General features: G+C 39.4%; 1 protein-coding gene and 1 long non-coding RNA gene across 2 annotated transcripts; both read right to left on the bottom strand.

The window, feature by feature from the left end:
• Window positions 1-4,532: 4,532 nt before the first annotated feature.
• TRIML2 (tripartite motif family like 2) lies at window positions 4,533-13,658 on the bottom strand. Its single transcript, XM_008146263.2, has 7 exons — window positions 13,470-13,658; window positions 13,093-13,188; window positions 11,770-11,964; window positions 10,549-10,689; window positions 8,477-8,496; window positions 8,195-8,298; window positions 4,533-5,071 (listed from the first exon to the last, which is right to left on the bottom strand). The coding sequence occupies exons 1-7, from the start codon at window positions 13,656-13,658 to the stop codon at window positions 4,533-4,535; spliced, it is 1,284 nt and encodes a 427-aa protein (XP_008144485.2).
• Window positions 13,659-16,159: 2,501 nt separating this feature from the next.
• Window positions 16,160-23,288, bottom strand: LOC129150123 (uncharacterized). Its single transcript, XR_008556854.1, has 3 exons — window positions 23,212-23,288; window positions 17,883-17,988; window positions 16,160-16,232 (listed from the first exon to the last, which is right to left on the bottom strand). It is a non-coding gene; the product is annotated as an uncharacterized LOC129150123 (long non-coding RNA).
• Between the last annotated feature and the right edge of the window lie 854 nt (window positions 23,289-24,142).

Genomic DNA, 24,142 nt, shown 5'->3' with positions numbered 1-24,142 from the left:
ACCCCCTTTTTCAATTAGAAGATCTACTAGTATCTACTAAGCACCTGGAAGGGCCACATAGTTCTCCTATCTGAAACAAGAAACACAGTGCAGTAATCTGTAGCTGATTAGAGTGTTTGTTAGGATGAACACAGAGCTGATTAAAATACTCATTTAGAAAAGACATTCACATAAGATTTTAAACTTTTAACTAAGAGGGTCTTTTTATACAAATACATAAAAGATATTTCATGAAAATAATTTCACATTGTCTCCATCAACCTCTTCTTTTGAAAAATGTGAATTTTACTTTCACATCCATACCAGGCCTCAACTTCCCCCACCTTTCCCTCCAGTCAACCTGTTATCTCACTGCTTGCATACCTTCGGGGGGGGATACAATCCATGTAGGTGGAAAGAATAGCCTGTTTGTTCATGAGTTTGTATCACTACCCAGTGACTTTTAGCATGTTTGTCTTGGTAAATTAAAAATAAAAAGCATATACCTCTTAGAATGAAAAGAGTTAGGTAGTGAGGTCATACATAACATGCATTTGGAACCTTACCTTGCAGACAGCAGAAGCACAAATTATTTTAATATGGAGTATTTTTGTAATTTTACTGCATTCATCTATTACTGCAGAGCATTCCTTCCTCTCAAATGGAGTAAATTCCCATCTCACATTGGTTCTCTCCAGGGCAAGTGTCCCTGTTCTCTTGCATACTTCCCGAATTGTCAAGACAACTAAAATGCAACCTTCTGCATCTTCTCTCCACCCCCATCTATGTGCTTCACTGTACCAGGAACTCAGAAAATCCAAGAAATCAAAGCTTCAAATAACGTACTTACCCGTAAATTCTTCCTCTTTATCTTTCTTGCTTTACAAAAGATCAAAAAATCAACTGCAGTGAGGTCACTTACCTTTCCTTCTCTTCACCAATTTCAGACAGATTGGTCTGATTCTTAAATGAAGGTATGAGTCCAGATGGGTAGGAGCTTTGAGCCTTCCCTCAATTCTTTTTAATATATTTTTATTGATTTCAGAAAGGGAGAGATAGAATCAATGATGAGAAATCATTGATCAGCTGCCTCCTGCATGCCCCACACTGGGAATCAAGCCTGCAACCCAGGAATATACCCTTGACTGGAATCAAACCTGAGACCCTTCAGTCCACAGGCCGATGCTCTATTCCACTGAGCCAAACCAGCGATGGCTTTCCCTCAGTTCTTAACCCAGAGGTGCATCAGTACTTCAGCTATCAAGACTCTCACAACTTGACTTCACTTCACATTTGTAGAGCACTATTTCCAAGTTAGAACTACAGAATGAAACTAGTTTTACTTAAATGTGCCTTGGCCAAAAAACATCACATGCAAAGGGTTTTGTTTTTTTTTAAGCTAACAAACACTGATGTTGTTTCAGTATTTGTTCTTTTTTATTGATTTCAGAGAGAGGGAGGGAGAAATAGAAACATCACTGAGAGAGAATCACTGATTGGCTGCCTCCTGCATGCCCCCACTGGAGACTGAACCCACAACCAAAAGAATGTGCCCTAACCAGGAATCGAACCTTGACCTCTTGGTTCATAGGTTGATACTTAAACCACTGAGCCATGCCAGCCAGGCTCATCTGCATAGTCTTACTCACCTTTTAGCATATCTCCCCTGCAGGACTTGGATACTCTACCATCACCTGCCCAGTCCTATAATTTACCACACTTACTGCTCCCCCCGCCACCCCCAATTCTTAATGAGTACATATTGAAAGGAAGTATGTGCTAGGGACTATTTAACATCAGAAGATAAAAAACAAAAACAGGCACAGTTCATACTCTCATTGATTTATAGTCAAATGGGGAAAGCAATCAAGTGCGCACCCAAATACTGGTGTAAAACTGCAACTGTGCTTTGCGTAACAAGAAGCTGCAATCACTGCAATGATCACCCAGGACTCACTCTTGTTAAGTATGCCAAGGAGGACTGACACTTAAAGGAAGACCTACAGAATGAACCAGAGGTAGCAAAAAGAGGAGTGATAACTAAAGCACAGGGAACTGCATGGGCAAAGTCTTTGACTGGAAGGATGCAATGGATATCATCATTCGATAGGTCAGTAGGCTGTGTCAAAATATTATTTTCAAAGGCTTAAAAACAATCCTCATACAAATAAGATGAACATGTGTCAAAGATTTTATTCAACTCAGGAATTGGCTAGGGATCCAGGCAAGGAATAAAATTGGTTCCAAGAATAATGACAAGCAGTTTATTCAGATCATCAGGACTATAAAAGAACGTTAAAATAAGATTTCATAGGTTAGATACAAAACTGGTTAATACCCGACAGGGCAAAATAAAAAACAAAACCTTTGGGAATATTTTTCTCTACAGTTAATTCTTCAAGTTAACATCACAGTGCGAGGGTTCTCATCAAATGGTAAATACCAAAGTCAAACGCAAGTACAGTTTCATAGGAAATTTAAGTAATCTTTGTTTGTTAGACAATGTCCTAGATTGACATTGAAAGGGAAGGCTGTATTCTCTTTTGGTTTCTGAGTTGGGGAAAATAGTTAACAGTCAAGTTGCAAAGGCAGGAGAAATTTTGATATAAAATGAGGGTAAAGATTTAGTACCATACAGACAATTATCAAAAATTTTTTACATTGCTCTATATAATAAATCATCAGTTTCTTTTTCCTTAGGAAATTGGAAAAGGGTCTGAGAGCCATTGTTTTGTGGTGTGTTTTTTTTTTCCTTAAAACTTTTTAAAATATATTTTTTTATTGATTTCAGAGAGGAAGGGAGGAGAGATAGAAACATCAATGATGACAGAGAATCACTGATTGGCTGCCTTCTCCACACCCCCTATGGGAATTGAACCCAGGACCCTTCAGTCCAAAGGCCTATGTTCCATCCACTGAACGAAACCAGGTAGGGCATGTTTTGAGTTTTTAATCTTAGTGATCATAGTAATTATCTCACTTCAAACTCACTCCGCTGACCCAATCCCCAATCCTCAGATCAGGGTTACTTTACCCCCATGTCTTCTTGTGATTGGGTGTGAAGATGTACAAATGCATTTTCTAAAGCTACATCTTTACACACACACACACACACACACACACACACACACAATCCAGATATTTAAAAAGAAAAATTGAGAATTCCAAAGGTTGATTAAAAATTTGTCCCCAAAACACAAGTAATTAAGACTTTATGCCTTCCCATACATATCCCAACAGAAGCAATTTTCTTATAATTGCCTTTGTCCCTTTTATCCAGAGAGAAGTATAACTAATATGTTGCCTTCACTTCCTGAAGAAATTGGTTTGCATTTTTAGGAAATGTCAATAAAATGGGACCACCGTCCTACTTGTCATGCTTACATAACAGGTTCCTATGCAACAGGATTCAAGACAGAGCTTGATTTTTGATAGGATGATCCAGATTGAGTTCCTTACCCTTGTTACTTACTAAATACTTAACAGCTACATAGTTTTAATAAGATTGATACATACTTACAGGTTATTAAAAATATTAAGGGAAATAAAATATTAAGGGATATACAATATTAAGTTTTTCACATAAAAGTCTCCCTATAAATTTGTTGTCACACCCTTCTAAGAACTGTATAACCATTCCTGACAAGGCTGTACAAAAAATGTTTTTCAATGGATTGTCAAATAGAAAAGATGAGAGCATTATAAGACAATACCACAAATGAGTTTCAAAGCATTGAACTATCAGGCTTCTTTTACAAAATCTAATATTTTTGTAAAAATGTAGATTACTAGGCCGGCCAGTGTGGTTCAGTGGTTGAGCATAGATTCATGAACCAGGAGGTCATGGTTTGATTCCTTGTCAGGGCACATGCTCTGCTTGCAGGCTCAATCCCAGTATGAGGCATGCAGGAGGCAGCTGATCAATGATTCTCTCTCATTGATCAGCTAGCTCTCCCTCTCTCTTCCTCTCAGAAATCAATAAAAAAATATATATATAAAAGCAAAATAATTGTAAAATATTCACATTTCTTAGCAATGCCTCCTCCTCCCTCATATAAAATATTCAGGAAAATTAAGTTGTTCTCCATTTGGAATAAGTGTTATAGTCTTCACACTGTCAGTAATAGGATGCCTCAATGTCAGTATTAGGTAACAAGTAACTGTGATGATATCCTCAAATCTAAAGTCCTAATTATATCTAATGCTATTTTCAAAAATATCTCTAGAGCCTTCAACCTAATCCTAATATACCTTTTGGGTCTTTCCTCCCAAAGGAAAGGTAAGGATACCAGACTATATTACTTCTCTAATTTCCCAATCTTATACTGTCTATGCCTTTGTTGTTCTAATTAGTATGGGGTCCTTCAGTTAAGACTCAGCTTGAAGGTAGCCTCTTACAGTAAAGAGATATGAAAAGCACAATGAATGCAAAAGCTCTAGGGTATTGAACTGTGGTCCAGCTTAAGCACAATAAATCTTTTATTATATTAATTAATATAAATTATTTTACCAAGTCAAACCCTACACTTTTGAGCATCTTGTGGTTTTAGATTTCACACCATGAAAACATCAGGGAGGCAGATGCTAAGAGAGTCTGAATTTGTGCCTTCATTTGGGGAACAAAGAGAAAAAACAGGCCTGAGAGCTCCTTTGAAGACAAGACCAGAGAAATTATAAATGAGGAGTCTCTTTGTCACATCATAGAATGATATCTGCCCATACTTATAGTCTAGAAAAACTCCAACTTTGTGTATCTGCTCTTCCAAGTAGATCCCTTTTAAAGGAGGAAAGACCCAAAAGGTATATTTGGTTCCCATCCTGGATCCCATGAGTAAGATTTTACCTTTGTGCATGAGTCTGGCGGCAGAGTCTTCAAATATACCCAACTGCCAGTTTGTTGCCTTTTCCACATCCACCTCCCAGTAATGCCTCCCTGAGGTAAAGCTCTCCACACCCAACACAGAAGCACTGAAGTCAAATATCTCTGGGTTGCCAGGTACCTCCTGCTGGACATTTCCGAGTCTTATACTTCTCAGATCCTCAGATAGGACAAGACAAGAATTAGCTGTTTTGGGATCCAAAGTTATAGGTCCTGCAGGGAGAGAGAAATTTGAGTAACATAGAGGTTCATCAAAGCCAATGCCAAAAAATGATCATTTCTAACATGCAGGGGCTTCTCAATGAGTGGGTACAAGTTCCAGAGATAGATATGGGAGAGGAAATCTAGGAGAGTCCAGGAAAAGGAACCTCTAAGCTTTGTTTCAAGAAAGGACATCACAGAGGAAAAACAACAAGACAATGGGAGGAGATGCAATGTATCTGTGGAGGTAGAACAAATGCTAATGGACTAAATGTCCTGGCATCCATTCCTAGCCAGATACCACCTACGATCCAACTCTAGTCCCCTACAGATCTTCTCCAAGTCCAGAACAACCAGAGGCACAGGAGTCTCCTAATAAAACAGCTGATTTCTGTGACTGAATTGCCCTCCTCATTTACATATCAGCAGAGTGACATGGATGCCTAGAAATTGCTGCCAACTGGCCCTTGTTGGTGAGTAAATCAAAAGAGAAGGTATTAGCAGGGGCTAGAAAACCTGTGAGAATCTGCCAGAAAAATCAAGCTGAGAATAAGAAAACTCAATATGATTTCTTTTACTTGAATGACAGTGATACTTGCTTTCATATCTCTGTTCCTTCTCTTATCTTTCTCTGTTCAGACTCTAAAATATAGTAATTTCTCATGGCTTAGTCCTGGTTCTCCCTTTTTACTTCTTGTACTCTTTCCCCTAATGTGACTTCATCTAGCCTCACTTTTAAATATCTTCTCTAAGTCCATGACTTACTCCATATATTAGTTGCCAAATACCAGTTGAACATACACAGGCCTTTCAAACATACTACAACCAAAATGGAACTCCCAAACCTCTCCCTTTCCCCGTTCTACTTTTTCAGTTAATAGCACACTTAATACTTTAGTTGCTCAAGCCATAAACCTGGAATAGTTCTTTACTTCTTAATGTCTTTAACATCTAATCCAGTAGCAAGTTTTATGGCCAAATGAACTTAAATCTCTGGACTTGAAGCCCCAATGCATGTCATTATTAGGGTGGTCTTAAAAGCCACAAAACCTTGAATTTTAAGTTTCAAGTTGCCCCAGGCTCTTAGTATTTCCAGAAGACTGGCAGAAACCAAGGCAAATTCTTTCTGAAGAATGCACACCCTTGTCCTCAAAAAATTTCTAAAATTAATATCTAAGGAAAAAAGAAAGCTTACCTATTAAAAAATCATTAAATACATACTTATGAAGTAAGGGAGCACTATTGAGTGAGACTAGCAGAAATAAATCTGAAGAACTCAAATCAAATATTAAAATTACCAGGAACAGCCTTAGCTGGCTTGACTCAGTCCACAGAGCGTTGGCATGCAGCCTGAAGGGTCCCGGGTTTGATTCCGGTCAAGGGCACATGCCTGGGTTGCAGGCTCAACCCCCAGTAGGGGGCATCCAGGAGGCAGTCTATCAATGATTCTCTCTCATCGTTGATGTTTCTCTCTCTCCCCACTCTCTGAAATAAAAAATATATAAAAAAAGAAAAAGGACATTAAGGAAAAACTAAGGCACTCTAAATAAAATGTGAATTTTAAAAAATAAAAAAAAAAAATGACCAGAAACAGACTCTAAAGTAACTTTTGCTTAAGGGTATATTACCAGAAGTGGACTCACCAGATCATAAGATAGTTTCATTTTTAATTTTTTTGAGGAAACCCCATACTGTTTGCCATAGTGGCTGCACCAGTCTGCATTCCCACCAGCTTTGAACTAGTGTTCCCCTTTCTCCACATCCTCCCCAGCACTTGTTTGTTGATTTTTTTAATGATAGCCATTCTGACAGGTGTGAGGTGATATCTCATTGTGATTTTAATTTGCATTTCTCTGTGATTAGTGACTTTGAGCATTTTTTTCATGTCTCTTGGCCATTTATTTGTATGTCCTCTTTGGAGAAATGTCTTTTCAGGTCATCTGCCCATTTAAATGGATTGTCTGTCTTCCTTTTGTTGAGTTGTATGAGTCCTTTGGTTTTTTTCCCCCCTTTGTTTCTCTTGCCCTAGGAGATGTATCTGCAAAAATTCTGCTAATGTGAGGTGTCTGAGAATTTACTGCCAATGTTTTCTTCTAAGATTTTTGTGGTTTCATGCCTTACATTTAAGTATTTTACCCATTTTGAGTTTATTCTTGTGTATGGTGTAAGTTGGTGGTCTAGTTTCATCTATTTGCATGTGTCTGTCCAGTTTTGCCAACACCATTTGTTGAAGACACTGTCTTTACTCCTAAAACTTCTCTTTGAAAGACACTATTAGGTAAATGAAAATATACACCACAGACTAGGAGGAATCTTGCAAAACACACCCGATTAAAGACTCATGATCAGAATATATAAAGACATCACAAAACTCGGTAAAAAAAACACACAACATAATTTTTAAAATGTGAAATATGTTAATAAATATAGTATACTTCAAAAAAGAGCAATGATAAAGGGTTGATAAACATATATAAATATGCTCAATATCATTAGTCAGTTCAGAAATGCAAATTAAATCAAAGTGATATACTGGTATATGCTTATTAGGTTAGCTCTTAAAAAAAACAACCAAATCCTGGCAAGGATGTAGAGCAATTGAATCTCTCATACTTTACTAGTAAGAATGCAAAATGACATAGATATTCAACCAAAAGAAATGAAGTCATAGCCACACAAAAATCTGTAAGCAATTTTTTATAGCATAAAGTTAGAAACAACTTAAGCATCCATGAATAAACTGTGGTATATTCATACAATGGAATATCACACGACAACAAAAAAGAACAAACCACTGATACATGTAGATACACATAACAAACTAGGATGTGCCTCAAATGCATTACATTAAGTGAAAAGAAGCCAGACTCAAAAGGCCACATACAGACTCAAAAGGCCATGTCCAGTCCATTGACCGGACATTCAGGAAAAGACAGAACTATGGAGATAGGAGATATGTTGACATTTCCCCCCCTAGAAGTTAAAAAAATTTAAGTAGTAGAATCTGCCTGCAATTATTTTGATAGTTATCTAATGTGTGTAAGCATATTAAACTCTCCAATCTTTTATATCCTTAAGCTATCTGGAATTTACTTTTATTTATAGTAGGATGTAACAACAGATGCATCAACTTACTTTGAAACAGTTCCAGCATTTTGCTCGGTCCTGGCGTTCGGCATAAACTCGGGTCTGTGATTCGCGCGGGCTCTAGGCCCTGACACAGTAGTGAAACACCACTCCTATAAAGAAAGGACAATCTCAGTTATGTGGGGGACCCCAGGGCCTTGCACCCACAGAATGATCTCATTACATGATTACATGACCTCCCTGTTCCTACCACAACATCTCTACCCACGTGTGCTCACACATTATTCCCTGATTCTGACCCAAATATATTTTTCCAAAATGAAAACTTACAATTCCAAAGCTCGTGCATCCTGTGGGGAAAAAAGGAGACACTAGTGAGTATTTGAGCTAAGCACTTTGTGAGTTATGCCCATGAAAATATCTTTTAATAATGAGACCCAATTCCATGTAGTTTCTTCAGTTTCATTATGCTAATTCTCAGGTATCAAATTTTAACATTGAATAGGAAAAGTCAGAAAAAACTCTTTATTGCTATATTCCTAAGAGAAATATTTTCTATACCTCAACTCAGCCATCTTATTCAGAACTGCAAGGGTAGGGTCCCTAGGCCTGGCTGGTGATCAGGGAGGATCAGGTTCCCTGCCTCCCTGCCTACTCCTTCTTCGCCACCTGAGTGCTGCCACCATGTGGTTCCCTGTTGGTTCCCCGGTTCCCCAGTTCCTCGCCTCCTTGCCTCCTCCTTCCCTAGGCGCCCCGCTGCCTCTGCTGGTCACCTGCCATGTTCTGCACAGACCCCTGGTGGTCAGCGCACATCATAGCGAGCGATCGAACTCTGGGTCTCCTGGTCGAACCCCTGAGGGGACAATTTGCATATTAACCTTGTATTATCTATACTAATAAAAGGGTACTATGCTAATGAGACTGGGAGATCTTCCAGACGTTCTTCTGGACAAAGCCATGGTGGTGGGGCCGAGGTAGAGGCGGTTAGAGGCCAAGAGGGGAGGGCAGTTGTGGGTGATCAGGCTGGTGGGGGGCGGGGCCGTTGGGAGTAAGCAGACCCGCAGGGGGGCCAGTTGGGGGCAAGCAGGCCATCAGTGGGGGTTAGTTGGAGGTGATCAGGACAGCAGGGGGTGGGCAGTTTGGAGTGAGCAGGCCAGCAGGGGGGCAGTTGGGGGCAAGCAGGCCAGTGGGGAGAGGAGGTGGGGGCGAGCAGGCCAGCAGGGGGGGCAGTTGGGGGTGAGCACACTGGCACGGGCGGGGGAGGGAAGGAGCTGGGGGTGATCAGGCTGGCGGGGGGGGGGCGGTATTTGGGGGCGAGCAGGCTGGCAAGCAGTGGGGTTAGGGACAATCAGGCAGAGGCAGGCAGGCAGGCAGGCAGGCGAGCGGTTAGGAGCCAGCAGTCCTGGATTGCGAGAGGGATGTCTGACTGCTGATTTAGGCCTGATCCCTGCAAACCAGCAGTAGGACATCCTTCGAGGGGTCCCAGATTGGAGAAGGTGCAGGCTGGGCTGAGGAACTGAATTTCATGCACCGGGCCACTAGTATTATTATACAGGATACTCATCTCAATTCAGCCCATCTATTTGCTTTCTATGCTGGGGGTGGCCAGGGTGGAACATGTGAACAGGTCTGCTAGGCTAGGGAGGGTGGTTGGAGCCAGGTCAGGAATTGAGCGAAACTGAGTCACACCTACCTGTGCTCTTTGGAACTAGCTTGGCTCTAGAATGGAACCTGAGGGTTTATGTGTAAGGGCTTCTCAAATAAGAGCACCTACATTGCAAATATGGGCCTGGCAGGGAAATATGGATAGTCTTCAAAAGATAGTATGTGTTGAAAAGGTAATGCAGGTTACCATACAAAATTAAAAATGTACTATACAAATAAATATCACTCTCATTTCCCAAGGTTACCACTGATTAAAGTGGGTGTTTATTTTGCCAGAGATAGTCTGAATGTTAATGAGCATAAGTCTATATGTATATACATATTCTCTAAAACCAAACAAAAAGCGGTTCTGCCTCTTTTTTTCACTTAACCAGGTATCTTGGAGATAATTTTTTAGTGGCCATAGAGCTTCTTCATTCTTTTTTTTTATGGTGGCAGAACATTCCATTGTATAGGTATATCATAATTTGACTAACCAATTATTTACATATTTAAGAGACCTCTCAATTCGAACTTACTATTAATAATTTTAAGGGGAGAATTCATGTTATGAAGTAGCTCTATGCTATACTCTGATTTTATGACGATTCATAATGCTTTTGATGAATGGAAAATCGCTCAACAGCTTTCAGCAGTTGCAAATCACTGGACATTGTGATCTAGAACTGACCCCTAATGAGTGCAGCTCACTTCTCATTTCTCAAATATTGCAATGAAGGTTTCTTCTAGACTCTTACCTTGAGCAACACTAAGGAGGGTTCCCCACATTTCTTCTCCAGCTCGGCAGTGACACCGTGGAGGCTGACGATCTGTTCATAGAGCCTGACTTCACTCTCCTGCAGTTTATTCACGTTCTCTCTCCCCAGACGGTTCAGTCTCTGCAGAAGCATCTCCTTATTACTACTTGACAACCAGTGATTTCTCTTACTTGCTCAGTCAACCATCTTTTAAAACCCACACTTTCCTGCCTGCCGCCCCAGGACATCCCTGGGTCAAGCAGGACACTTTGATAGAAACTTCACTCTTTAACACAATACATTTATGTTGACATGGAAAGTGTGTGTGTCGTCCACTTATTCAGATAACAACCTGGACATAAAACAGATTATTTTTTACTCTGCCGTTTTGTCTGAAAATTTCCTATTTCCTTCTAATTAAAATTAAGATATGAATAAAAAATCAAATATCAATAAGAATTAATCAAGCAACTGATATCAGTTTCCTTTTTATCCCTGCAAAGATGCTCCACCTAGGCACAAAGCACACGCGCCTGCTATTTTTCTTAAAGAACACAAATAATGTATTGCTGACCTGACAACTTGCTTTTTCCTGATTAGTATGTTCTTGGAGGGAATTCCTTATCCATACACAGAGACATGGTATCTTTTCTAAATGCTAAAGAGCATTCCTTTTTATGTATATACATTTATTTCCTAAGTCCAATACTGATACAGGTTGCATCTAATCTGTTGCTGTCAATAAATATGATAGCAGTAATAATACCTAACACTTATCCAGTGCACAAAAAGTACAAACACTATTTTAAAAGCTCATGTAAACTGTCACACACTCAATCCTCACATCAGTGTTGTCAACCAAGGGCCATTATTATCCTCACTTTACAGCTAAGAAAACCAAGTCCGAGGTTGAGTAACTTCCAAGGACATATAGTGGCCGGTAAAATAGCAGACCCCAGATAGGAACCTCATCAACCTGACTTCAAAGACTACCTCTAAACCAGGCTCTAGACGGAAATCATTTTACAGCCTTCCCGTACCCATGTGTCTGTTTATACCCATGTAAGTATATTTGCAGTACATTCTCAGAAACAGAATTGCTGGGTGAATTTATACAACCTTTTCATACATCACTGGATGTCTTATTCTGGAATTGACATGCTCAGCTCTTCTGTCTGTCATTTCCCTAATATTTTAAGGATGCCACTTTCAACATCTCACCTGTAGTGTTTCCTGGTACTTCTCCTCTAACTCTGCAGTCAACTTCATCAGCGGACTCCAATTGGCTTCTCTCAAGTGTGGGTTGAATGTGTACCCTTGCAGGTTTTGGAAGTTCATCTCATTCTCTTCAATCACCAACCGGATCATCATCTTATATTCAGATTTAACCATCTCTTTAAAATTCTGCTCCTCTGCCTGAAACACAGATACAGATGATGGACTTCAGGTTAAACACCACAGATGGACCATAAATCTTTTCCACTTTTAACTTCAATATAAAGACAAGGACCCCTGAACTCTAACTCTAACCCTAACCCTTACCCTAACCCTAAACCTAACCGTAATCCTAGCCCTAGCCCTAGCCCTAACCCTAACCATAACCCAAAGAAAAATAAAAAAAAATTTAAAAATAAAAAAAAAAGCCGAAACCGGTTTGGCTCAGTGGATAGAGTGTCGGCCTGCAGACTGAAAGGTCCCAGGTTCGATTCCAGTCAAGGGCATGTACCTCAGTTGCGGGCACATCCCCAGTAGGAGGTATGCAGGAGGCAGCTGATCGATGTTTCTAACTTTCTATCCCTCTCCCTTCCTCTCTGTGAAAAATTAATAAAATATATTTAAAAAATAATAATAATAATAATAAAAAATAAAGACAAGGACCCCTAGCTGGTTTGGCTCAGTGGTTGGAGTGTCAGCACAAGGACTGAAGGGTTCCGGGTTTGATTCTGGTCAAGGGCATGGACCTGGTTGCAGGCTCCATCCCTGGCCCTGGTTTGGGCACGTACGGGAGGCAACCAATCAATGTGTCTCTCTCACATCGATGTTTCTATCTCTCCCTCTCCCTTCCATTCTCTCTAAAAAAATCAATGGAAATATATCTATTAAGTTTCTAGTCTTTCATTGTTTTTTTGTTTGTTAATCCTCACCCGAGGATATTTTTTCCATTGCTTTTCAGTGGAAGGGAGAGAGGAAGAAAGAGAATCATCTAAACATGTGAGAGAGACACATCAACTAGTTGCTCCCACAAGCACCCCAACCGAGAGGGTGAGGGTGGTGGGAGTGTGGGGTGGGGAGCAAACCTGCAACCCAGGTATGTGCCCTTTACCGGAACCGAAACCACAACCCTTCCGTGTAGGGGGCCACACGGGCCAGGGGCACATAGTGACTTTTAAGCTAAGAAATTAATACTTTTCCTACCTATGGATTTCAAATATTTTCTCTTGCTTTGTCATTTGTCTTTTGACTTTGTTTATATTATTTGCCTATCTTAAATACCTACCCAACATTATAGGTGTTTTCCCCCTAAGGATCAAGATAAGCACTGACCTGAACCAGCCCCATATTTTCTTGCTCTTCGGCCAATAGGCTTTTGGCAGCTTCAAGTTTCTGCTTCAATGTGCTCAACAGCTCCCGAAATAACTTCTGCAGAGAAATCGATCACAGAATTCCAGGTAAAGCAATTGCTTTAGGGCAGTTAGATCCCCAACCGTAGACAACCGAAAGGCCAGCAGCCCTGGCTATAAGTTTTCTTAGCCTTGACGTGGATGGTCCAAACATGGCATTTGTCTAGTATTTTTTGATAAGTATTAACCAAGGAAATGGTCTTAGAGGTTCCTATTATCTGTGGCCCAAACAAATAAGTTAATCAATCAGAGGAGGCGGCCAGAGGGCCAGAGTGGCCCTGGGATCTGGAGGAAGCTTACCCTGAAATCCTCCGCAGCTTCATGCACTCCGCGCACCACGTGGTTCCTATGCTCCTGGGACAGGAAACACTGGCGGCAGAGTGTGACCTGGTCGTCCTCACAGAACAGCAGCAGGGGTTCCAGGTGGTCCCTGCAGGCGGCATCTCCTGGGATGCTCCGCCGTCGCTGGAGGTCGCGCCTCTTGGCCATCCCGGCCCTCTTGGACATGCCGGCGGGTGTTCCTGGGCGAAGATGGGGCCGTTTCCGATGTGGAGTACTGCCCGCCCGGGACAGGAGGAGAACGGCAGAGTTCTGGTCAGACAGCTGGTCACCCTCAGCGCCCACAGTCAAGCGTCAGAGCAGGTCATGGCCTGGAGCCCTCGATGGCGCACACCTTCCGAAGGAGACACAGGGTGACTCCAGTGTTCTCGATCCAAGGGCTCTCTCCTGTTTCCCGGGAATTCTGAGCCCTTGGCTAATAATTAATCACAAATCAGAACATAGCATACCGTTTCACTGTAAGGAATTTTAAAAAGGGGGTTGGGGGTGGGAGCTGGGTGCTTATCGAAGGGCAGAGTGCTTTACAATAAGCAATGGAGGAACTTCCGGGACTAGGGTGTGGCATGGTCTGGCGCTAGGCATTCTGGGAGCCAATTTAAGGAACCACCCGCTCAACGCCAGCAGGAGCCAGAAAGGGAGGGCCTCTTTCAGTGCCTCCTTAAATGGCAAGTGCGCACTTGTCTCACGTGCAGGGAGGCGCGGGCTCTCAAGCTCCCCTACATGCGCACGCTCCCGGAAGTGAGGCCTCTGCTCCCGGAAGTGAGGCCTCTGAATTTTTTGCGCCGAAAGCCCAAGACATGGCCCGCCTGAGAACCAGCCTTCAAAAGACGTTGGTTTAAAAAATATATAAAATGACCCCCAAAATAAATAACTAGATACAATTTTTGCCCAGATACCAAAGGGGAACTATATGTTCTTTTTTTTATTAAGGAAAATAGAACAAATCAATAATCGCTGTCATTCCCATTTCTAGACAATCCTCTGATTACCACTGAGCAGCAATTCTGTCTTTTCCCTGGAAACATTTTAATTATATATTTTTTAAATTTCTTTATTGATTAAGGTGTTACATATGTGTCCTTCTTTAATTACATTTTAAAGTGTATTGCCTACTGAATTTGGGGAAACCCTTCCCTGTCTAACCCTATGTCCAGCCATTGTCAGGTGACACCATAACACCAAGTATTAATATCTCAGAAGCCTCTTGTTCTTTACATCTGTCCTCATTCCACCTTTGTAACCAGCTTTTTTGACATTATCTCCAGACACGAACCAGCCTCACAGATCTCAGAACTCCCACAGTCCCATTTCTGGATTTACTAGCTTCTTCCACCCTCCACTTCTTCCGTGCAATGTTTTTTGGTTGATATATATATATATATATATATATATATATATATATATAAATTTCAGAGAGGAAGCGAGAGATAGAAACATCAATGATGACAGAGAATCACTGATCGGCTGCCTCCTATACGCCCCACACTGGGGATGGAGCCTGCAACCCAGGCATGTGCCCTGACTGAGAATCGGATCCGTGACCCCCTGGTTCATAGGTCCACGCTCAACCACTGAGCCACAACAGCCAGGCTGCCCAAATGTTTTTGGACATCAACATGACCTCCTGTCCTTTCATTCTCTCTCTCTCTCTTTTTAATTTCTAAGATATGTCAATCATTTTTAGACTCCTGAAGTTGATTACTCCTACATATGTGATATTTTTTGTTTTGTTTTTCCTTTAGGGTACATCTGAAAGCAGCAGTTTTTTAAGTGTGGTTCCCAAGACTTGATTTGCCTTTTCACTGTGTTGACATCTGAATTGAAGGTAGGTAAAACTATTGGTGTCCTACCATTAGTCAAGGAAGTAGAACAAATAGTACTGTGGTCATTTATGGTACTTTTAAATCTCTACATACTTGCATCCTTAGTTAAAATAAAAGGCCTGTTTTACTTAATATCCTTATGTCTTGATGAAGTAGAACACTATTAAATCTCAATCCTTGAGTGCAGGATTTATTTTAATATTCTAGGTGACAAAATGGAAGAATGTGGCTAAGGCATTTATGCTGCATATGGAAATGAAATGGTTATCTCAAGAAAAAGCATTTTCTATGATTGTGTGAGTCGCAAGCCATACTAGACATGTGTTTTCATAGAACATTTTTAGTTGAAGAAGCTAATGGGACAGACTGTGGTTATTTAGATGTAATGACTTGGAAGACATTTTCTCAAATACTAACAAAGTGACCCTGTCATTTCAAGGTAAACAACTGAGTATTAAATTTGAGCTTTTAAGCAAAAATTAGTTTTGGTAAAGTCCTATCTACTATTCAAGTTTTGGAAAACTTGCATCCACTATTTTAAGCTTGACAGCTTCCCAATTCTTATTTTTTGATAAAATAGGGGGTGCTATTAATGAAATATGTCAACTATAAAACTGAATTTATTGAACCAAATTTTTCAAAAGACCAATGCAAATTATGCAAGGATAAAATGCTTTCAACTTGTAAGACAGACCAGACCAATGGATTTTAACAGAGGACAAAATGTTTATTGATATGATTTTAGAATAAAAAATCAATTATCTAATGAGCTATTAGAATGCTCTCCACTTTTCCAAATATGTATTTGTGGAGGTCACGCCTCCACAAATTTTATTCATATACTTAAATTAAAATAACATTCTGAGAAGTGGAATGCTGGAGAAGATATAATAGCCACGTTCTGGAAAAAACAGAAATTATGAAATTATATCTTGATATATTTTCAGTTTGCATTTATTTTATCATGAATAAAGCTATTGTTTTCAAATTCTCAAAAAATTTTTTCATTTCTTTTTCTGTGAACCATAGGTTTAAGTTTTGTTTTTGTTTTTTACCCACTTCCTTCTACCCAGTTTTTTGGTCTTTTTAAAATTAATTTCAAGAGATACTTATACATTGAAAACACCAGCTCCCTGTTTTTATGCAAATTGCAATATTTCTTCCTACTTATGATTTGGCTCTGAATTTGCTCCGATTCTTTTTCTTTCTTTCTTTTTTTTTTTTTACCTCCTGGGTCCTTCAACTCCCTTGTAGGTTCCCTTGTCTTGACTCTCTGAACATGTTATATGCCACTAAAAAGAAATGATCAGTCACAAAAATGAACACGTTTCTAAATCCTGACCTCACTGCTGGCTTTATTTGTTTGAGCCCTTAGTAGCAATGAATGTAGCAGAGCAATGGCCCTCCTTTCATTGTTTTCTTTTCTTTGCTATCAAGGTCACATATCTGACATCCCACTTTACTGGTCAGTTTCTCAGCACCCTTCTTTGGTTTCATATCCTCTTGAACTTCTAAGTCAGTCCTACTTTCTTATTCAAATTCTACAGTGTCTCCCTAGGTAATCATATTCATTTCTAAAACTTTAAGTACCACTCTGCAAAGTAATAACCTTTTACCTAGACACAGCACAGACAGCTCATTTGCAATTAAATGTCTATTAACTACCCCAAATTAACATATCTAAAACAAGTTTTGGGTTTCCACCTATACCTTCCTTCCTCCAACTCACTTTAAAGTTAAGTCATTAAACCGCCATCATTTCATCATTTCGACTCGTTTACATTCAGCCCTGCCCCATTCTCTTGTCCAACTCCTCTTACCTCAATAACCAGAGTACTATTTTAAAACCTAAATCAGGTTTCTAATAACTTTCCTTTGCATTTAAGATAAAATCCAAATGGCTAACCGAGTTCTAGATGCTATGGTTCCCTGCCCTACATCTAATCTCACCCACAGCTTTCCCTCAAATTATTCTGTGTCTTTTCTGCTGCCTCACCCAGCAATGCTTTTCTCTCGGGTTTTTCAAGCTCCTTCCTTTCCTTCAGTTGTCCATTCAAAGGCCACTTCTTAGAGAGGTCCTTCGGATCCCGGCCAGACATCACATTATCTTACTTCCTTTCACTCTAACTGTATTCACTATGGCACATTTGTTGCTCACTCCATCTGCCAGAAACTAAGTTCCTCAGACATCCTGTCTACATCTGACATACTAGGTGTTCAATAAATATTTTTTAAAAATATATCTCAAATCAGACCAGCACAAAGGAGAAATCCGAGAAGGGCAGATAGAGATTAAATACTTTTACAGAAACCAAGAGAAAGTTAAGTTGGAGAATAATTTGTCTCCCTAGTATGTTGTCTATGTCTAAGCTCATACCTACTCTTAACTTGTTCTTCCTAATTTTATTTTTTCTTTGCCCTTGCTTTCTCACTTTTTCTTTAACACTGTTGCATTGCGTAGGTATACATTTTAAGGCATCCATAAATACCAAGGTCAAGTTTAAGTATTAATAAAAGCCATGGTTAAGAAAATGATCAGAGAGAAGCTCACCTTTGTTTGTAATCTTCAGTATTTCCTTTAGGAGAAACAGTTGAAAACAGTGGAGATTGAAAAGCTTTTACCAGTACAGCTGCTCTCTCATCATCAGGTAGGAAAGCTGTAAAATTTCAAGTTATATCCGTATAATAAATCTAGGACAGGGGTTATCAGGCTTAAGCAAGCATTAGAATCTTCGTAGTTTATTAAAGGGATTTCTGGGCCCATCCCTAGAGGCTCTGATTTTACAAACCAGGGTGGAGTCAATTTACATTGTAATGAGCTCCTGGGGAATGCTGAATGGCTGACCTTGATCAGGAGTTCCAACCTCTTTGGTTGGGTGAATATTTGGTGTTCTCTCTCCAAGGTCTTAGAATAGTGAATAAGATTTTTAGTCCTGGCTGGTTTGGCTCAGTGAATGGAGCATCGGCCTGCAGATTGAAGGGTCTTTGGTTCAATTCCAGTCAAGGGTACATGCCCAGGTTGCAGGTTTTATCCCTAGTAGGGGGCATGCAGGAGACAGCTGATGGATGATTCTCATTGATGTTTCTCTCTCTCTCTTCCTCTATGAAATCAGTTATATATATATATATACACACACACACATATACATATATTAAATAAACCTCATATTTAATAAACAATTTCACAGGAAAGAAGCCTTCTACAAGCTATTACCCTAGAATGTCATTGTATTTTCTCCTTAGCCATATCACTTTAGCTTAAGCCATTAAATACTTTACTAGAAAACAATGCCTGATTTCATTGTTCGTTTCTAGATGTTTTCAGACAGAAGTTGTCATTACATTATTTATAGATAAAAAATAGCAAGAGTAGATATATGCATATATACTAGGAGCCGGGTGGAGGGGGTTAGTGGGGAGGAAAAAGGGGACATCTATAATACTTTCAATAATAAAGATCAATTTAAAAGTAAGTCAAGAGTAGAGAATAACTGCTTAAGGAATGTTTTACAGATAGGAGGTCAGGGGACAGCAGGGAACAATTTCAGATAGTTCATAGTTGAGTTTCTTGAAGAAGGAATTTGCACAGCTTCCCAAAATTTCTAGTTCTATCTTCTGGAAGGTTTTTATTGCCTCATTCAATTATCTGCTAATCAAACTACAGTGATCCATTTACTGTGGTTAGGACAATGGGAAAATTCTTCTATCTGCTATCTGATCTTCCAAATCTTGGTCCCACCCAATGGAATTTTAAGTACATCCTTTCCATTTATCAGACTCAACAGTCCATACCTACTCCCTCTTCTCGATCCTATCTCCTCAAATAGCCAGGTCAGCCTTCTCTTCTACTCAACTTTTTTTTCTACCCAATCCTCCTTTCTCTTCTAAGGCTTGATGCAGCTAATTTCTATGAAGACTTTTGTATCAATTACTCAGTCATTTATTCTCACCATCCTGAACTTCCATAATTCATATGATTTCATTTTGACAGGAAAACTTTATAATCTTTGAAATGAAGGGTAAAACATTGAGCAAAATTCTGATAAAATATCAAGCAAAATTCTCCTACCTTGGAGTCTTTTAAAGCCCCTCTTAGATTTTAAGTAAATAATATATTACTAATTCTAGAAGACTAAATATTTTAACTTAAGATAATTCTAGAAATAGTGCTATATAGCATGCTAAGCTTTTTTTTTTTTAATCTCTTGCTATATATTTCCCACAATCCTGTGTGTTTTGTGGTATTAGACTACATTTTACAGTTGATAAAGATGATTTAGAGGTTAAGTAGTTGACCCAGGGCACTCAGAACAGAAAATTACAGATCTGGGATTTGAATCACAGCCAAGTTTCATGACACATCCTTATTTCTATTAAATGTTAACCAAATATTTTGCCAATTTATAAAAAAAATCTCAAATCTGCATTATAATTTATCATGCGACACTATAGACCTAGACTAGAGTAACCACCTTAGAGGGAGTGCAGATCACTTTAAAGTGTTAGATTTTACATAGGAAAGCTCTTGATTTCAAAAAATTCCTGAGGAAATGTTTTCTTCCACTACTGTCAAAGAACAAAATTATCAATGAGTCATGGTTCTCACAGCTTATTTCATGAATTTTTACTAGTCCTATGGCATTCATTAGCCACAGGTCTCACCAGTGGCTTCATGGTAGCACATGCTGAGCTTCTGTGTGGAATGGACATGGCTGTCACCAAATGAGGTTTTATTTGTTACTCTGGACTCATTTTGTCCAGTAGACTACCTCATCCCATTTCAGAAAGGAGTAGGGGGGTGTCTCTGACCAGCCTCAGTGGTAAGGTGACCAGACGTCCCGCTTTTGGCGGGACAGTCCCGATTTTTAACAATTTGTCCCGCGTCCCGCGGCGTTTTAAAAAAGTCCCGATTTTTGGAAAGAATGCTCGACAAGCTAGGGAACGGTGGGAGAACGGGAAGGGAATATACGGTTTTTGGGCGGCCATGTGGCTATTTAGCCAGGATATGAGTTTTATATTATTTTTGTTAATTTTATAATGTTAAACTTTAATAATATCAAATAATTGTTGAGAACTGATTATCGAGAACTGCTTATCAAAGTTCGCATTGTTGATCAGTTGTTAGAATTCGACCACCATTGTTTGGACTGAATGAACAATGGCATTTTTTGGGATTGGCAACGACGAAAACATTTTGTAACTGTCTCTCAGACGATACACATCGTACTGCGTGCTAGTAAGCTAGTTAAACAAGTGATGTCATTACAAATCAGCTATTCAGATCATTTAGGTAATTTATTTATTTATTTCATAAATACATAAGTTTTCTTAAATTTAGCAGACAGTATTCGTATTATTTATATTTTATAGTGGCGGCAAAAAGTCTAGCGCCGGCCTTGAAAGTGACACTTATGACTTACGTTACGGCAAATTCATGACCTTTTAAACAACGACAGCAATCTACTAAAAAAAATTCACTCAAATGAGAAATATGCCAAAGAATAAAATAATACTATACATAATTTTTTATTTATTATATTTGTAAATTGTACTTATGTTGAAATTTAAAAAAAATATATTACAATACTATTTTTCGTTCTATGAAAATTTTTGTTGCTCCATATAGACCAAATTTTTAATCAAGGAACCGCCCCCCCCCCCCCCCCCTCCCCACCCGGTCAATGGTGTCCCACTTTACCAATGTTAAAATCTGGTCACCTTACTCAGTGGGGACTGAGCATGTTATTATCCTGGCTCCTTTCCTTCAAGGCTGTTCAATTAAAAGCAGGGACTTAGTATCCATTAGTTGCTTCCTACAATTTTAAGAGACTTATAAGTCTATATGTTCAACTGCTATTTTGCTTAAAGCATTAATATTTAAGAATAAACAGCCCTCACAGTTTGGCTGAGTGGATAGAGCATTGGACTGAAGGGTCCCAGGTTCAATTCCCGTCAAGGGCACGTACCTCAGTTGCAGGCTCTTTCCTGGCCTGGGCCCTGGTCAGAGATGGGGGAATCGATGTGTTTCTCTCACATCGATGTTTCTCTCTGTCTTTCCCTCTCTTTTCCACTCTCTCTACAAATCAATGGAAAAATATCCTCAGGTGAGGATTAAAAAAATAATAAATACAAAAATAAATACAAAAAAAATCAATCATTATAAAAAAAGAATAAACATTTATGGCTAATGTCGATGATAATACAACTGTTCTTTTGTTATTGTAAATAATAGGTCAATGCTTACTTAAATAAAACATATTAGTTTGGTTTTACTTTTTCTAAAGGAAGATAATCTCCTAGGTGAGAACCCAACAGAAGAAAAGAGGTCATTTTTACCTCTGCTTATTCCAACACAGAAACAAGCCCTCTTTGGTTTAACAGCAATGGTCTGGCTTTAGTGGGAACAGTTCTGACTCTGAGGAAATGAAGTTCAGAGTCATAACTGTGTTCGGGTGAGAGCACATCCCAGCTAACACCTTAATTTTAGCCTCATGAGACCCCAAGCAGAGAACCCAGCCATGGCATGCTGGACCCTTCACCTACTTCTGTGTAAGTTCATAAATGGATGCTGGGTGGTTTCTTTAATATTTTTATTGATTGATTTGAAAGAGAGAGAAAGAGAAGAAGGGAGAGAGACAGAAACATCGATTTTGTTGTTCTACTTACTTATGCATTCATTGGTTGATTCTTACATGTGCCCTGACCAGGTATTGAACCTGCAACCTTAGCATATCAGGATGACACTCTAACCAACTGAGCTACCCGGCCAGGTCAATGGATGCTGTTTCAAGCTGCTAAATTTGTGGTAATTTGTCACACAGCAATAAAACTAATACAGACACTTTAGTGAACTATCATTTGATGACTGATTAGCGAAACAAATAGGGCTAAAAAAAAATTTTTTTTTCTTCAGGAAATTTCTACGTTTTATGTTGGAAATGGAGAACAGGTCAAAAATTCTGTTCAACCAAAATAACTTTGCTAAATCTGAACGAGAGCCTAACAAGGAACTTAGATTAGCTTTAGCTTTGATAGTTTAACCTTCAAAACAATTCTCTGTTGAGATTTTTTTTCATGACAAAATAAAAGGATACAATTTATACTTCCCCTAGAAGGGAGCAACAATCTGTCCCTGAACCAAAATATCATTAGAGAATATAATGTATTTCTTATTTTCTAAAGCGGCACCCTACTTATCTCTATTCCTATTCTAATAAGAGTGACCCAAATGTATTCACATGTTCAGTAAGATGAGTGTGAATTGCTGTTGATTTCAGCAGTCTTTTCTCTGACTAGATTCTGTAAGAGTATCTCATACAGAAGTCTTCTGCAATATTGAGATTCTTGCATTATAACTTTTGTTTTTGCTCTATCTTCTCACCCATTTATATAAAAATTTTAAACTTTATTTTATTATTTATTTATGTTTCTATTGATTTCTCAGAGGAAGGGAGAGGGAGAGGTAGAAACATCAATGATGAGAATCATCAATTGGCTGCCTCCTGCATGCCCCCTACTGGGGATTGAGCATGCAACTGGGGCATGTGCCCTGACCAGGAATCCAACCATAACCTCCTGGTTCCTGAGCAGATGCTCAACCACTGAGCCACAGTGGCCAGGCAAAATATTACAATTTTTTCATACATTTGGATCTTCAGTTCAGAGTCAGAAATCTAAATTAATGACGTAATTGGCATGAGTTACAAAGTGAAAATTATTTCCTGTCAAAATGGAGCCATTTGGGGCTCCCAAGCCTCTCTGGTTGATGGGTCAGGGATGAAAAAATGATTTGAATATATACCACTTTGAAGACCCAAGCTATTAAGGAAAGAATGATTGAGAATGAATCCCTGGAGTTTTGAAAGGAAAAATAATCTTACCTTAAAGATTCTTTTGCCTTCTCAGTGATAAATACTGTGAGACTCATGTTCTCAAGACAGCAAACATCTCACAAAGGGGCATGTGATTGATCACACAGAACCCGTTAGGTTTTCTTGGTTTGTCTCACATGCACTACTCTTTAAGTTTGCCATGTGAGGATTTTGCTATCTGAGCCATCATCCCCAGCTGCAGGTTACACCTGGATCTCTAACTTGTAAATATCCTTCCACATAAGACAGGCGCTGCAACCGGGCCTTTCCTTTCAATTTCCTCAGAGGCACCCGTAGCTAGACTTGTGTTCACACCCGATTCCAAGAGGTTCGTTCAAGTAGTGTAAACAGATAGAACAGTTCAGCTCTTCCATAAAATCTGGTAGATGTGAGGCAGCCATGGCCCTTTCCAGGGAGGCAGAGAAGGTCTAAGAAGAAAACAAAAAATCACTCATTTTAACTGTTCTTTTGCAGGATCAGAGATTTATCTTCAGCAGCTCATGGTCACATTCTTCCATCTTCATGGTCACTCAAAGCTATTCTTTCAATTACCATTCTTACCCCATGAGAAGTTGTTTTGAACTTTAAGTCCTCTACATCATACCACTCTCAGAATGTTATTCTCCACCTACATTCATACTGGAGACTCTTTTTTCCTTTTAAAAAAAATACTTTTTTCCCTAGAGGGTTTGGATCAGTGGATAGAGTGTCAGTCTGCGGCCTGAAGGTCCCAGGTTCGATTCCAGTCAAGGGCACATGCCCAGGATCCAGGCTTGATCCCCAGTAGGGAGTGTGCAGGAGGCAGCCAATCAAGGATTCTCTCTCATCATTGATGTTTCTATCTCTCTCCCCCTCTCCTTTCCTCTCTGAAATCAATAAAAAGTATATTTAAAAAAATATATACACTGAGTGGCCAGATTATTATGATCTCTGAACGTGT

The sequence above is a fragment of the Eptesicus fuscus genome, chromosome 8, assembly GCF_027574615.1.
Source record: "Eptesicus fuscus isolate TK198812 chromosome 8, DD_ASM_mEF_20220401, whole genome shotgun sequence".
In the NCBI taxonomy this organism is placed as follows: Eukaryota; Metazoa; Chordata; class Mammalia; order Chiroptera; family Vespertilionidae; genus Eptesicus; species Eptesicus fuscus.
This window is presented reverse-complemented; position numbering and strand designations above follow the sequence as displayed.